Source organism: Melanerpes formicivorus, unplaced genomic scaffold, assembly GCF_026170545.1.
Source record: "Melanerpes formicivorus ecotype bairdi unplaced genomic scaffold, bMelFor1.0.p_v2 SCAF_6, whole genome shotgun sequence".
In the NCBI taxonomy this organism is placed as follows: Eukaryota; Metazoa; Chordata; class Aves; order Piciformes; family Picidae; genus Melanerpes; species Melanerpes formicivorus.
The window spans coordinates 17,212,300-17,229,772 of record NW_027142358.1 but is presented as its reverse complement, the minus strand read 5'-3'; the positions used below and the strand labels follow the sequence as shown (position 1 = coordinate 17,229,772).

The 17,473-nt window shown below is 39.6% G+C and overlaps 1 protein-coding gene across 1 annotated transcript in view; it reads left to right on the top strand.

The window, feature by feature from the left end:
* The window catches only part of ZCCHC24 (zinc finger CCHC-type containing 24), a 115,789-nt gene extending 104,558 nt beyond the window's left edge, over positions 1 to 11,231 (top strand). Inside the window, exon 4 of the mRNA XM_068139933.1 lies at positions 4,777 to 11,231. Within this exon, the coding sequence (XP_067996034.1) occupies positions 4,777 to 4,890 (114 nt within the window). The 3' untranslated portion in view covers positions 4,891 to 11,231. The remainder of the gene's footprint in view (positions 1 to 4,776) is intronic.
* Positions 11,232 to 17,473: the final 6,242 nt, after the last annotated feature.

Genomic DNA, 17,473 nt, shown 5'->3' with positions numbered 1-17,473 from the left:
GGCTTCTTATCAAGGCTTCTTCTCTGACTTTGTGGCTAACTCCAGTGCTGTTTGTGATGACAGCTGTTGCACTGGTGCAGAACCAGCCATCTGGTGACCGACTTGTCCTCTTGGACACTATTTTCTTCCAGCTGTCAGGGATTTACTGTTGGACTGGAAATAATTTGGTATGTAAATACACTTTTTTTCCATGATATCCAAGCTATTACTTCTATGGGCAATGCAGTGATCCCATCAGAGCTCTCATACTCAAATGTATCCACAGCCCCCTCCCTTCCTCAAAATGGGGTGGGAGAGGTCTGATTTGTCAAACCCAAAGAACTTTTCAGCAGTTTGAACTCTATGCATATGCTCTTTTGACTCCAGGTTTAATAAAGCCTGCCCAGCATGCCCATTTTTGTGTGCTCTGACAATAGGAATACTGATCACTCCTGTCTGCTGCTTCTCTCAAATCTAAGGAGATTTTCACTATTGAGCACACGTCATTACCATTCCTTCCTCACCATCCTGTCCCACACGTATGCTTTTGACAGAGGCTGCTTGTTTTGAGCATCACACCTCTGATCTGCAGCCTTATAACTACCTGTTACAACCAAGGGCCTCATTAACACTCCCGTTCACTCCGAGCACATAGAAAAGCAGAAGGTCTGCTGCTCAAGGATGCACTATGCATCCTTTTTCCCCCTAGTGTGTAATTCTTAGTTGGCTAAATTATAGCATGTGTGTCTTGAGGGAAACATTGGTTAACAGTCTAAAGGAGTCATGGCTCTCCAGCAGCTATCCTGCTAGCTATAGTTGCAGAATCCATTTTTATTCACAGATCTCATCTGCCATTCACTCATTTCAACTTGGCTAACAAATCCAGACAACTGAGTGTTTTCTTACATTGGAATTTTATTTTGATCCTTCAGCCATCAGTATTGCAAATTGTTACATTCTACTGCAAAACTAAAAACCATTCCCAAAAAATTTCACCTTCTAAATACAAATATAAGTAGCCACATCACTCCATTATACTTCTTAGTAGAGACAGTTTTCTTCAAGGATGTCCTATAGTGATGTTTTCTCTGACACCTAACACTTCATAAGTGAGGTTTTTATTTTGAGAGTATTGGGTTTTTAACTGTCTTGTGGGGAATGCAGAGTTCATTCGGTACTTGCAGACTTGGACAGCAATAGTTTGCAATCAAAAGTTAATTTGCAGAACAGGAATTGCTATTTAAATTTATTTCAGCTTTATTCCCCTAAGGCAGCAGCTTCAGTCACTACCACCAAATGTTTTCCTGGTGGAGCTGCACAAGATTATTTCCACTCAGCAACTACCAGGAGAAAATTAGAGAAAGATGTACAAAAGTGAAGAATGTAAGAGTGCCCATCCCTGTCGTTTTTACTGACAGTATGGACTGCCAAATCCTGGATTTTTGCATTTTAAAAAAGATGATAAAAATTTAAGTATATTTAAACTCTTCATTTAATGGGGACCAAAAAAAAAAGTGCATACCTTTGCAAGAGAAATATGAGCAGGATTTTCTGTTATTTTACAAGCTCCATCTCACCTCTAAGGAAAGGAATTACTTAGCCAAACAATCTGCCCCGTTCTCCACCCCCTTTCCAAATGCACAGTTGAGCTTCATGCTACCAGCCTCTCAGTAGCAGCACAGAACTCTTGCAGCCTCAGCTATTTGGAACTTCTGCATAATTCAGGCAAACCCCAGAACTAATATGCAGCATGCAAGAGTCCAGCTCTGCCACACCTCTCTTGCACCAGCACGTTCTTCCTCTCTGCTTCCGCCATGCCAAAGCTGGTGAGAATTGACCAAGGAAGTCCAACCTGGATGGACATGCAGCTCTTCAGCTGTCTAATACCCTGCCCTTTTAGCATGGTGTAATAAAGGCTGCAAGGGTGCAAAGTTATTGGTCTTTCACAATCGGTAACAGACAAATAGCAGTAGGACAAGAACAGTTGCTTCTCAGGATGTTTGAAGGAATGGGTTTTTCCCCCCTACAAGAGACCCATAAAGAGAAAAGAGCAAACTAATATAAGATGGAGTTTCTTTTTATGCAAAAAATGGATTGAAAAATTTTGGGGACACAAACCACACAATCATGCCACCAGAATCAAAGTTGCAGCAGCCCCCCACAATCCCCACAGAAACATGGCCCAGACTCTGCTCATCTATGCTTCTTCCAGCTGGCCCTTGGCAACCTGCTTTCCTGTGTTCATAACCCCTCTCTCCCCAGCCTCTGTGTCGTAACACACTGTTAACAATAACATTTCTGAAATCAAAATGCTTTGCAGGCCAAAAAGCTGAGCTCAATCAACGCAGGGGGAAAGCAAACCACAGAGAGCTATTGTTTCTGAAAACTGTCCAAAAACTCTTGGCACTTCAAGGCATTCCCAATGTCCTTTGCACTATTTCCAGGAAAAATGATTCCCAAGACCTTGCATATTAAAAAAAAAAAAATAATCTGGTTTATATCAATAAACATGATAACTGCTGTATTTTCTCTCTTTAATCAGAGCACAGCTAGCATGTAGAAGCAATCAGAGCTGAGTCAAATAGCCTGTTTTAAGAGTACTATTTCAAAACTCTCGAATTCTCAACTCAAGAGCATAAATTAACTCCTAGGACTCCTGAGGCTGAGCATCATTTTTGACTTCACTTACCTAAAGCAAATTTTTGAAGAAAGTTTGTGGGCATAAGCAATAGAAAAGGTAGAAGGGTGGTTTTCCTGACCAAATAAACATACTCAACTTTTCTGTGTTCTGGCAGAAGCACTGCCTGCACCAGTGGTTGGGTTGCAAGCCTGGAAACCAGACTGCTGACTGCTACTTCTGATCTCAAATCCTAACACACTGACAACTTCCAACAATTCATTCTAAGCTCAGTGGAATTGCAGGGGGAAGTTAAAGGATTTGAAGGAAATGAGGAATCCATCTAGTTTCCTTATCCTTTACTTGATATGGGGAATCCCATTTGTAAATGAAGTTAAACTCAAAGACATAGTACATAGACAGGACAGACAAAATGCCAGACAGTATCAATGGTAAGAACATTGAACTAGTAGCAAACTATTGTCAATCACCGTTTAGTCCCATTTATTGTATTGCACAGCTAGTAAAAGCAATACAAGTGTTACACTTATCTAATACAACCAAGTAGAATAGTGATAGAATAAACCAGGTTGGAAGAGACCTTCAAGATCATCGCGTCCATCCTATCATCCAACACCATCCAACCAACTAAACCATGCAACCTAGCACCCTATCAAGTCTCCTCCTGAACACCTCCAGTGACGGTGACTCCACCACCTCCTTGGGCAGCCCATTCCAATGGGCAATCACTTTCTCTGTAGAACTTCCTCCTAACCTCCAGTATTTGCAGACATCCCTTGCTCAGGATAATAGAATATATTTTGTCTCATTTTAGCTATTCAGAGAGCTGAGAAACTCTTCTGTTCCCTGGATTATGAGCTTTTCTTCTGGTATTACACAGTGCCCCCCCCCCCCCCCCCCCAAAAAAAAAAGAAAAAAATAAAAGGGGGCAAGCTTTGAATGTCTCTGTCCTTCCTGTCCACAGGGCCATAGGTGGGTGGGTTTGAAATAAAGAACTTAAGATTTAGATGATCTAGAGTACCATCAGATTTTACAGATAAAGGAAATTCTTTAGGATTTAGGAAAGAAGTGAAAACAAAAGTAGTCAATTTTCTAACTTGTATTTATTCAGTTCCTGCTCTGGGAATCTTATTTTGTAAGAGATAAGCAAGAGTCCAGTATCCGTGTGAAAATGGTGAGAATTTATGGCTTGTTTTCAGGTTTTATACCACATCCTGTGTCTATACCCCAATCCCATAGCACAACTGCTGTCTTCAAGGGAAGGCACAGTGCAGTGAAGTAGCCTGTCAGGTCCATTTCACATGGCGGGGGAAAAAAGTGAAATTATGGGTTAAGGAATTGTGTTTGCTTTTTCAAACAAATGGTGCACTTTATGATGTTTTATCTCACATCTGCAGTAGCTCTGCTTATTAGACTTTCTAAACACTTAACCTCAGCAATATTTAATATGAATATTTTGTTTTCAGAATGATTGTGAAACCCTTTACGTATGACGTGAAATTACAGAAGATCTACTAAGAATAAAGCAGTTTAATTCCCTCATTTAGCCAAACATACCTCTACCCCTGCAATTTCACAAATACTGTTGTAAAAAAATAAAGAGAGTCAATCTATTACTCAGATTCAGGGCAACAGGTTGTGTTGGGAGGTTGGGTCATTTGTGTTTGTTGGATTTTTTTATTAATGGCTTTACAGCTGCTCTACTTGGGAAACTGAAACCTCAGAAATATGAGGAATACTTAATTTGGCTGTGTAGTCTCAGTGCGTGGTTGAACTGTTTTCTTGTCATAGCGGCTAATCCTAACATTGATAACCCCTGCTGGCATTGTGGGGTGATGGGATTCCCATGCTTGAGGCTGACGTCTTTGATCCTAGAGACAGAAGAATCAACTCTTATGTCACTCCTTTCATAAATACAGCCCCCAATTCAGTTCTTCAGTTACCACCACCTTTAGGTAGAAGAGTAGCATTAAGCTGTGAGGCCACTCTGAAGCAATGCAGACCTGAAAAATACATTTAATCCCTTCAGGAAAGAAATACAGTATCTTTATAATTATTAGGAGAAAGCTCAGCTAGGCATAAAACCAGGCTTCACATGTGTAACAGAGGAATAGTAACAAAAATGTGGATTTAATCTCATTTCCTTCCCTTCATTACAGAGACCCCTGGAAAAGCCGGATGGCCTGGATGTTTCGGATCAGAGCAAAGAACATCCCCAGCATCTGTGTGAGAAGTGCAAAGTTTTGGGCTACTACTGTCGCCGTGTGCAATAAACCTTGAAAGTGGCCTTCCCATCCCCATCATCCTTGAAGATCCTCTGGCAGCATGCGATCAACAGCAACACAACAAACCCAGAGAAAAGCTAAAATAATTGCCAATACTGCCTATCTAATAATATGCCTTACCATTAATAGAATGTAATGTTTCTCCTGTGCATGCACAGGTATTTACAGGACTATGATTTGTATGCATACATATATATGTAAATTTATATATATATGTACACACACATATATAAAGCATTACTGATAGCGTTCACAACAGAACCATGGCCACAGGTTCTGCAGATTGTTTACACAAATCTTATTGTCATGGCCAGGTGAAATGAAGTGCTATTTAATAGGCAAGGTATAGTATTCACAGGGAGTGTATGTTATATGCATGGCTTTTGCAGAGGTTAAATAACTGTGGGGGCACTAATTGCAGGCACTCACCCACAGCATGAACGTTATTATATGACAAGACAAAGGAAGATGAAACAAGCCACAGCATAAAAGGAAGAAAATTGTTTTTCCAGTTTCAGAAAGTCTGAGAGTTTTGTGCTGCTGATTTCTTGGACTTTTTGTTACCGTCACTTGGGCAAGGCTTAGGCAAAATCATTTTTGCAGGATGTAGCAAAAAAAGTGAATAATTGTTTGAGGGCGTGGGTTGGTTAGAAAGGGAATGCCATAATGAGACCCAGAGCATCATGAGAGATTCCAAGAGGTTTCTGGAGGAGACAAAATTGGCTTGATTGTGCAACTAATAGATCTTTCTCTTGTCATATAATCCCACTGAAATGGTCCCTGTATGTGTATGGGGTAGTCATTAGGCCACAAGCACATTACTGTGAACAAGGGGTGATAAGAATACTTAAAACTGTCCCCAAAACCCTAGATTGAAAGATTAGCCAAACGTACTATTTATAATAGTTTTAAAGCCACTTTCTGGAAATATTTCTGTGTCCTGTTTTCTACTGTACAAATTTGTTATAAAACTTGTTAGCCATAGGGGTGTTTTGCAGCATGGAGAACACTATAACCTTCCCTCTTTGTCTTCCTGAAACATCTACAGACCTGAGGAGTAATGTGGGAGTTATATTTCATTGTCCCGTTTCAGGTAGAGCTTTGTACGGGGGAACCCCGCTGCAAAGAAGTATCTCATCAGGGATTGGGAAATATCAACTGAAAGTACCTCGAGACAGTATCCTGTTTGTATGTCTACAGAAGTGTATATTGGCAAAAGGACACAAGCAGCAATTCACTTGAAGCATTCACTGAAGAAAAAAAATAAATCACAGGGATAATGTTTGTTTAGAGGGGTATTTTAAACAACAATTTCTATTTTTATGAAGTTTCCTTTAGAGAGATTGGTTTGTGTGAATGATACTTAGTGGAAATACTTCAAATCCTAAATAACTTGATGTGAATTAAATGTGGTTTGAGGATTACCTCCATCACCTGAGACAGAGGAGGTTTTATGCCAAGTGATAACAGGACATTACCAGTATGTACAGTCAAGCTCTTATAAAGCAAATTGAAAGCTTACAGTCAGCATTCATACAGGAAATGTGAAACTTTTGTCATTTCCCTGCTTTCTTATAAGCAAGGCAAAATTCTGCTCATTCTGGCAATAGTGCCAAGTATGTATCTCACAGACTTCATTGTTTATGGGTAGCCCAGGTGATCCAGCCTTCTGGATGACTTCTGGAGAAATGCATGAAGATGGGGACGCTGGCTTCTGAGCAGAGCTCTTTAATTAGCTGCCTGGTTTTGGGCAAGTCACAAGACCCTTTCACACCTCAGTTCTCCCAACTGCAAAATGGGATTAATACTACTTTAGTATACCTGCCTCACAGGGGAGCTGTGTGGCTTACTTAAGATCTAAAGAGTTTTGATATCACTGGATGAAAAAGTGCTATGTAATGCTAAAATAGTGTTAACTAAATTAACCATTTTGTAACTGGTTTTGCCTGGTTGACCAGCCCATCAACTAAAATAGCTAAAAATAATGTTCTTGAAAGTCAACTCTTAAAGAGTTTGGTTGCCTCAATGAAGAAGTAGTTTCAGCATTTTCAAATGGAAATGAATTCTTTTGCACTGACTCACAGATTACCTTAAGGACAAAGTCTCTAAACAAAGATATTAAATCCTCGAATACAAGTAAGAATAAGAAAATACACCAGCAAATCTAGAGGTGGATTTTCAAAGCGTGACCTCTAGTATTAATCTCAATAGCTTGTTTCAAATAAGTTTGAAAGAGCCACATGCTAAACCATATCTATTTTTTCATCTTCAGCACTTAGTATTACATCAGGGAAAAAACGAAGCGAAAAACAAATAAAAAGACCAACCAAAAACACCCAAACATAAATACCACCACCAGAAAACAAAATCAACATCAAGCAGGTAGAGGAACCTCCTTAGATGAAGGGGAAAATGTCCTTTTCTCCCTAAAACTAAGTGTTGCTATCAGCCATTTTTTTTCTGTGTTGAAATTGTATCTATCTTGTGATAACCACTAGATCAGCAAAACAGCACACCTTGATAGAGCTACATCAATATACAGCACACCACCAGGTTCTGAAAAGGCCAACTAAAAGGTACCATTATATGTAGCTGTTGCTATTTTCATGACAGTGCCCTGTTAAAATTTTTTTATCCAAATTCAACACAGCGTGGCAATGCCTTTAGTTTGAATTTGTAGGTGTTTGTGACAAATACACATGAACAACTTTAACACAGTATCTATAGGTGTAGAATAATAATACTTAAGAGCATACTTATGCGAGTTCAGTATTTATATCACTGATATTTTCCTAGGCAGCAGACTTATAAAGTGTTTAAGTAACATTTAGCATATTTGAAATAAAGAAGAAAACAGGTTTTCCCCTGCACTCGTGTTGGGGAAAAGCAGATGAAGAACAAAGCATGAGGAGAAGCAAGAAGCAACACTGCCATACTTTGTACTGCCTAACTCAGAGACTGCAGATCATCCCAATGCAGGACGCAGATACAAACAACACCCTGGGCACCCCAGGGCTGGAATAAGCCTGCTTGCCTTGCCATCCCTGCCAAAAGTGGGGCCAGGAGAGAGAGTGACTTGGGGCCCCTGGAGAGCAGCCACCATCCTCCCTCTGCAGCCATGGGGCTGAACTCTAGCTTCCCACCAGCTGCCTGAGGACATCCCCTTGTTTTTCATTCTCACTACACAGGACTGAAACCTGTGTCCCTAGGGAGCTGGTGCCTGGGGAACATCAGTACCAAGCACACACAAGGGGAGAGTTCCTTTGTCCCTCCTTGCTCAGTTTAGCTCATAGGATTGTAAAAATTGGCCCTGTGTATTTGCTCCACACTCATCCATACATATGTTGTAAGTTGCTGGAAAAACACATCTGCAGAAGCAAGGTACAATAGCTTACAACCATTGGCTTTTAGTTCACATTACAGAAGGGAAAATTCTGAATTTTTATTGAAATAAATAGATGTAAAATGTAGATTTCTTCTCGCCCTACACCACCACACCCCTGCAAGGTAATTCTCCTATAGACCTAACTAACTCTTTCCAAATAGAAACCCAAATTTTAAATTCAGATTTTTTACAGGAAAGAGTAGGAGTTGATGTACCGCTTAGATTTTTCTGACTGTTTTCTGATGTTCTCTTTAACCGGCTCTACATTTAGAACATTGGCTAGCAATCCTTGAAAGCATTTTTAGGCAGTCTTACAAGAAACAAAGCAAGCATTAATAAAAAGAGTTCTAAATCAATACAGGCCTCTCTAAACTCCGTATTCTTTAGGACTGTACCAAAAAGAAATGTAGATCTGTACATTTATTTGGCAGACTGAATTTTTAACCACAGATGCTTTCTGTTACTTTTCTACCAAACCATCCAGCAACACGCTACTCTCTTCCCCCCACCCCTTCTTCAGAGATTTTTGAACTTCAATTTATTTCTTTTTAAAAAGCACAACCTAAACACAATTTATTTCTTCAGTCAGCCAGAACATTTCACATAGAATTTGTCCTTGGCATTGGCACCGCTCTGGAGAAAAGTATCAGTGATTTAAAATGTGTGGTGTAGGTTTTTAGTTGCTTTAACTTGATGCAGCTCCAGTGAAGTTGTTACAAATACTTCATTTAATAGTGATGAAGAAAAGTCCCTCCAGTTAAAAGAACAGCCCCATTTTATCCAGGTTCTACTGCTGCTACCGCAAACATAAAATGATGCCACACAAACAAAGCTGGAGGCCTTTTTTGTCTCAAAGTTACTTTTTAATTTCAGATAAATACACAAGAGTATATATTATTTCTGAAAATAGGTGTATTTTGAAGTTCCCCATTATATGGGACTTAGTCTGTAAACTAAAAATGTGAAGTTATATATGTCTGAGAGAAGCCTTATACTGAGAAGTATTCTCAACATTTTACCTTTATGCATAACATGAAATCTAGACTATACATGGTTGCATACCTGTGATGCTCTAGCAGTTAGTCCAAAAACAAAGACTACTTAGAAAATTAAAAGTTAAGGGCTTTTGGAAACATCAGACTTCCTAGATTAGCTCTTTGTCCTGTAGTTATATAGAATATTTTTTTCCCCCTAGTATGGAACCTAAGAGTTGTCCACAGAATAGTATGCAATAAATCAACAACATGTGTTTTTTTAAGTTCAGTGAATTGACGTACATTTTCCACTTGCCTTTGCCAACATTTTAAACTGTAATGGAACTATCCCCATACAAAAATCATTCTGTAAGATATCACTCCGCTCCTGATTGGGCTTCAACCTGTAACCTCTTCCCTATCCACAAAACCACTGCTGTCCATTCAGTTGCTGAAGTGCTCAGAGGGCCGTTTGAGATCTTAGATATAGGGATGATGGCTTGTGTTTCTGGGATGAATTTCAAAGGGACAATCGTGTGCAGTTACTAGCTATAGATGACTGATATAAATGTTTACCCCTGTATGAAGTATTTTACAGTTTTACTTGCAGATGTGTATTTATCTTGAGTTATACTTGACATAGAGTTTCTTTCAATTTTTTTTTTTAATACTATGTGTGTATTTTGGAAACCTTTTTAGATGTTAAAATTTTTGAATGGTTACAAATATTTCTTGTAATACTGAATTGTTATCTGGAAATCCTTTGCAGTAGTTTTTTTTTTTTGTATATATTTGAGGGCCTTTTTTTAGAAAAAAAAGTATTGTTTGCTTTTGGGGAAAAAGTTTTTACAATTTGGAAGCTTTCAGAAGGGCCTTCCTCTCAACTAGGATACTAACAGAGGTAAGAGTTTTCTTAAGTATTTTGCAGAGTTAAGGATGTATCCTCAAGAAAATATTTATGGAAGTAATTTACTTTTGGTTTTGTTTTTTTTTACAATGCTTTTGTCTGTATAAAGTATGCAACAGAACTACATTAAGAAGGAAATATTGTCTACATAAAATATTATATGAAAGTTGGTACATAATCCTGACAAAAAAAAACCCTTGCAATTCTTTAAGCCATATTGTTTTTGTTATCGTTGGATGAAAATATCAGTATTAAGTAACCAATGTATTATTCGAGTGCTTAGACTTATATGAAAATGCTTATACAGTTTATTTATGTGTATTTGGGGAAGGATTGCTAGGAAAACCTATCACTAGACATATAGCAAGTGAGAAGCAATTAACCAGTATACTGTCACTTTATGACCTTGTGAGAGACACGGATGATGCTGAAAGCACTCTAAAGACTTGGCTTTCAGACTCTCCAAAGCACAAGCGTTGGGTTTCAAATGGTGGTTCTTTCCTTTCCCATAACCAGAGGGGAAGAGAGTTGTTTGGGACACTGTTTGACAACTTGACTTTCACAACTCTTTGCAGACTGTGAGCTCAGCTATGCAGTATTGGCTACAGCAATAATATCAATCAAAGGATGCAAGAGAAAAGGACTGAAGTAGATTATCGTAGGGATTTATGTTTATTTTGAATAGAACTCATAGCAATATAGAATATGCATGTGCACGTATTGGAAGCATTTTTACACTTTACATTTCATGTAGTTTGATTATATTATGAAGGATCGGGATTTTAGTTTGGGATTTTACCATGCTAATGTGGGAGGTCTGCCCAACCCTGTACTGGATTCTTGTTTTCTTTAAAAGGTTATTTAGTACAGCACTCACTGCGCTGTGTACTAGTGCTAAAACTAACACTGTCTCTTATTAATTTTTTCAGCTTTAAAAAAAATAACCTAATTATTATTACATTTGTTTAGCTGTACTCACTGACCTTGTCAAATTCAGTTGGCAATTTGTATAATTTCTTTTTCTGTAACTGTTAATAAACCTGTACAGCTAAAACAAACAAAACCTATGGACAAGGCTTCAGAGGCACCAGTTCTGCTTCAGCAATCAAGACAACAGCTTGTTCATCTGGTGACTGTGCTGCTAAAGGGGCTGTAAAACCTCTGTTGTGAATTGTCCATAAAATGGCATTCCGTCATGTGCCTTATTTGCTGGATAGTATACAGCTTTTCTCTAGTATTCTAGCATTTTAATGCTGTATTAAAGTATTGGAAAAAAAATATCCAACAAAAACAGCAAGAGTGTGGTATGGTTTTCTTGAACTTTCCTTCCTTTGAAGTCTTACTGCCAGCTGCATTGGGTTCATGGCTACGGATTGGCCAGCCACAACCTGGTGTTTATGGTGTAAACCTGCCCCAGCATAACCTTGACCCAGAGCCCACGAACAGATTCTCCACTGCAGCCAAGTCCCTAAACTGCAACAACCCTGATTGCATCCTAAATGAGAGTGCTTCATCCTGTCTCCTTTGATGGTGGACCAACTTGGATTAATGGTGCCAGCTCTTAGTTTTTAACAGCCTGGTAGCATTCTTCTGAAAAAAAACAATCCTAGAGTACAACAGGTGCACTTCTACTCTTAACAGTTGGATAGGAAAGCTTAGGTGCCAGAGACTTGCTATAATGAAAAATAACATATGTCACTTTTAGATCATTTAAATGCACTTAGAATTTAGGGGTTTGGATTTAATTCATTCTTCACAAACGCTAGGAAACAGCAAGAACTAAGCCTACTGGGTGCTTGTTGCTTATTTGCAATGGTCTTCTCACATGCCCTGTGAAAGGTCAGCAGCAAACAGTTTTTCTATTTAGACTTCCAATACTGTTGTGATTGTACATCATAAAATTAACATTGTATTTTAGGTGTCCTGCCTCTTAACATGAGAGATCCCCTTTACTTAAAGCAAACAGACACACCAGAACACCTTTCTGCCATGCCCCATCTGCTCTACAAGCATAGTGCATATTTGATACTTGGAGTTCTTTACTGCAGTAACCATTTACATCATACAGCAAGCCTGATGCTTGAAGCTTCATATAACATTGATTAAATAGTTGTTTTAACTTTGAAGTATCATTCTGCACAGAAACATAATTCAAACACTACATCGAGGTTACTATTTTTAAAGTTAGTCACATCACATCAAAAGCCCAATTTCAGATCCAGTATATCGGCAGGCATGGGAATCAGACCTTCAATCCCAACTAGGAAGGACAAGCAATCCACATCACACTTGTGCAGCCTTGCTTAAGACCCCCATACATGGATCATTCACTGCCATATAACACAGGTCAAGCTATAAAGACTTTTCCTTTCTCCATATCCCTCTGAGAAAGGATGCACAAAAAAGATGTGGGCAAGCAAAGAAACTGAAACACCGAGGGCTGAATACTGACACATCTTTCTACCAAGAACTAAGAAAACAAGAGCCAAAGAAACCTCCTAACTGAAAGAACACATAAAATCCTTGTTCTCAAGAAGCATGTAGTACATAGTTTGTACATGCCTTCACCCTTGCTTTTCTCCAGTATTCACCTCCTGATTTCAGAGAAATGGAACATTTGCAAACTCTTGTCTTGGCAACACCAGCTATTGGGCCCACGCCAACTCACTAATAATTGCAATAATTGCTCTTCCTCATCACCTGTATCTCAAAAACACTTCAGACCATAATAAAACCTAGAAAACTTGTCTTGATAGAACCTACCAAGCAACACTGATAAATACCTCTCACAATTCTTATACAAACTTCAGGAGAAACTTTCAGTAACAGAACATGCTGAAGAACACTTACCTCAGTAGGCATTTATTTGGTCTTTTTCTGATGACCCAAAACTGAAGTTCAGGAAACCACATCCATGAGAAGTTAGAGTGCCTTTGATCTGCAGCCCAGACAAGCAAAGAACCACCACTGCCCTGGAAGAGAAGAGAATGCTGTCAGCCATCCCCATTTAAAAGCACTGCCCATGCATACAGCTGTGGCCAATGAGGAAATCAGAGCAGCCAGCCTGGGCATTCTTTGGATACTTTGCTTCTATGCCATGAACTTAGATAAATAAAATAGAGTAATTGTTGATATTTTTTTCTTAAATAAGAGGTAAAAATGGACCTTACATGCCCAGCTAACCCTTCCAAAGCCCATGCCTACAGGAAAAGCAAATCATAGCCAAAAACTTTATGGATGTTTTAAGTGGAGTAAGATGAAAACCAAAGATTTTCTTTCATTTTATACTCTAGCCTGCTAGAGATTTTACTAACAGAAATACTTGTGGACATCTGAGAGCCAAGGGAGAGTTCCATTCACCTCTAGGAAAGAGGATAACTCTCCTTTTAACGTTCACAGTAATTGACATCTCAACACTGTTAAGTCTAAGGCAGCTGTAGAAATTTCATTGAGGAGATACAAAAAAGCAAGTTCTGCTGGACAGAAACTAGAATAACGCAGATAATGAACAGATCCAAGCTGCTTTCCAATGTACTGTGATAAAGTTTCAGATTGTCTTGGATGGTTTTTCAATACAAAGTAGTTGCACACATCAAGGAATACCTTGCGCAGCTTGGTCTAAGGTGTTACTTCTCTGGCCACTTGACTACCCCATGTGTTTGCATTGCTTTAATTACACTGAGGTAAAAGTGTCTGAGTTAAATAAAGAAAAACAGTACCCAATCGCACCAACATCTGTCAGAATTTGAATGAACTGAACCCACTTCATTAAGTTAGTCTTCCATAGGGAAGTGAACAGCAATTCCCTGATTCAGAGTAAGATAAGCAAAACCAGGTGTGCACTGGCAGCTGCAGTCTCAGGTACTCGGTGAAATACACCCCAAATGGTATATATTCAGTAGTAGATTTGGGGCTCAAAAATGATGAGAGGGCTGTCGCACCTCTCCTATGAAGAAAGGCCAAAAGAGTTAGCATTTTTCAGCCTAGGAGAACAGATGGCCCTGGGGGGACCTTATAGTGGCCTTCCAGTTCCAGCACCTATTTACAAAAGACCTGTAGCACTAGGACAAGTGGCAATGATTTAAAACTAGAGACAGGTAGATTTAGATTGGACATTAGGAAGAGGTTCTTTACTATGAGGGTGGTGAAACACTGGCAAAGGTTGCTGAGGGAGGTGGTGGAGGCCCCCTATGTAGAGACAGTCAAGATCAAACTTGCTGGGGCTCCAAGCAACCTTATCTAGTTGGGGATGCCCTCTAGATCAGATGACCTCTAAAGGTCCTTTCCAACCCAGTCTATTCTATGATTCTATGAAACTAGCTAGCAACAGTCAGGAATAAGCACACAGTGTTATTTTGGATAATGCAACTCAGTAATAATAATAGCTAAACAGAAAAAGAAAAAAAAAAAAGGCAAATATTGGATTTGGAAGTAGAGACAGGAAACCAAAATTAAAATGTCATTATATCATCCTTATTCAAAAAATATAAAACAGAAGTCAAAAAAGAAAGAAATATTGAAAGGACAGAGAGAGTTTCTCTGTGAAACAAGACTTTGTGCACTGGGCTTCCATCTCCTGTGGAAGACATCACTGAGAGCAGATATGATAGTGGTCTAAAACAAAATAAATTACATGAATAAGGGAGGAAATATTAATTGCTTCTACAATGCTTTCCTTCTAAAAGCAGGGAATCTTGAATAAAATTATCTGAGGTAACATAGTCAAATATTTCACACAGCAGACTGAAAGTCACAGGATATTCCAGCTGTCAAATGTATAAACAAGATAAAAACCACATTAAAAGAAAAAAAAAATCCTGTCAGGATTATTAACCACAAAGCTGTAACTCTGGCTCAGGAAGTCCCAAAGCACAGAAGTAGCCAGCAGCAAGAGACGATGCCAGCAGAAGCTGATTGCTTATGAATAGCATAGAATAGCATAGAATAGAATAGACCAGGTTGGAAGAGACCTTCAAGATCAACATGTCCAACCTATCATCCAACACCACCTAATCAATTAAACCATGCAACCAAGCACCCTGTCAAGTCTCCTCCTGAACACCTCCAGTGATGGTAACTCCACCACCTCCTCAGGCAGCCCATTCCAATGGGCAATCATTCTCTCTGTGTAGAAATTCCTCCCAACCTCCAGCCTAAACTTCCCCTGGTGCAGCTTGAGACTGTGTCCTCTTGTTCTGGTGCTGGTTGCCTGGGAGAAGAAACCAACATTCATCTGTTTACAACCTCCCTTCAGGTAGTGGTAGAGAGCAATAAGGTCACCCCTGAGTCTCCTCTTCTCCAGGCTAAGCAGCCCCAGCTCCCTCAGTCTCTCCTCATAGGGCTTGTGTTCCAAATCCCTCACCAACTTTGTTGCCCTTCTCTGGACATGCTCCAGCAAGTCAACATGCTTCCTAAACTGAGGGGCCCAGAACTGGACACAGTACTCGAAGTGTGGCCTAACCAGTGCAGTGTACAGGGGCAGAATGACCATTGGCTCTCCTGGCTGCCTGGGCACACTGCAGGCTTGTGTCCAGCCTACCATCGACCAGTACTCCTAGGTCTTTTCCCTCAGTAAGTTGTCATAGTAAAGAAGATAGAGGAGTAGGTGCTAGGCTGATTGTTGGGCTGGTCTGAGAGGGCTGGGTTTTGTGTGACAGTAGGAGCTGCAATATATGAATGTAAATGTACTTTGGGCCCAGTATGTAAGAAGACACTTGCACAGCATCCAGCAGGCACCTGATGGCTTTCAGGGTAGGCTCAGATGGACATAACCAGGGAAATACCCTTTAGTTCCTTGGAATTCATGCATTGGAAAACAACCTTGAGACTGACCTACACTCACACTCAGTTGGGCCATCTGCCAGGAAACATTCAACCACCACCATAATTTAGTCTACAGCTGAGTATTACGCCACTGTAGCTAATTAGATATCTTTTTTCTTTCTTTTTTTTTTTTCTTTTTAATTTGTTGAGGATATTTTGTTGAAACTCTGCTCATAATTAGCTGTGTTTAAAATCATTTTAACTGCATCCAGGTACTGCCTTCCTGCTTGCTGGGCCATGCCACCCACGCTTGCTCTCCAAATGGCAGGACAGGGTTCAGCCCTTGATTAGCCTCACCATATAGTGTTCTAGGGTCACAAAGGAATTCACTGAATCAAGTAACATTTCTAAGAGTTATTTAAGCACCTCCTCACATCCTAATTGTCCAGTAAATGAGGCTCATAAGGACGAGCTTGTAGGTTCTAGCTGAGCCACATGCCCTGCCATAACCATATGTAGCCAAACCATGATGAGCTTCCATGAAATGTTTCAGCTATGCTACACTATGCCCTTCTGACCAGCATCAACCTACAGCCAAGGATATCCCAAATTAACGTGGAGGTTGGTAAGCCTGTGCTCATTTCCCCATCTACTGATCTTAAATGATGTCTTTAACTCCAGAGGTATAGTTTCACAGCCAGAGTGCCCCTCATGCTGTTCAGAGTCCTGAGGTGCTCTTGTATGAGTACAAACACACAGAAGCTTTGAGGAAAGCATGATACATGCAGAGCTGGATGGAGAGATACAGTTTATCTTTAATGCCATGATTATCTCTGCCCATCTCTCTATGAGGGAAGGAAATGTCAGTCTAAGGCTGCCAGAAATAGTCAGACCAAAGGACTTATATTTCGAGGCTTATGTGAAATTAATGTAGCCAAGAGAAGAAAGTGAACTTTTTCTCCTTCAGCTTCCTTCCCACACTGAACCCTGTGCACCTCCTTGAAAGAATTTAGCACAACAGGAGGAGAAATAGAGGATCCTGGGCTTTACAGTCCCAGGAAAGGTGAAGTTCAGTCTAAGGTATGTGTGGCTTGCTTCCTCAAGGACTGTACAAGTGAAATACAGTTTAGATAATTTAGTTTTTTTAATGAGAATTTAATACGTTTCACAAACCTGATCTTCTGTTTGACATGTTGCCAGCAAACAGATTTCCAGATTTCAAACAGCTTGAAAAGTAGGGGAAATTTGTCACCTGAGTTCTTTTTGTAAAGGGAGGCAATGCCCACGCAAAAGTGTTTAACATTACAGGAACAGGTATATGAATCTCATTTTCACTACTGGCAGATATTCTTGTTTTCTTAAGATTAACTGCTTTTCTTTTAACCCAGGTGCTGCCTGATCTCTAACATGTCAACAATCACTTTCAGAGTTACCTAAGGGGGAAAAAAAAGCCACAATCCTAATAACCCAGATGAGTGAAATCTTTTCAGTGATTGGAATGAGCCAGGTATGTTTAGATTATTAATTTCATCATAGGCTACA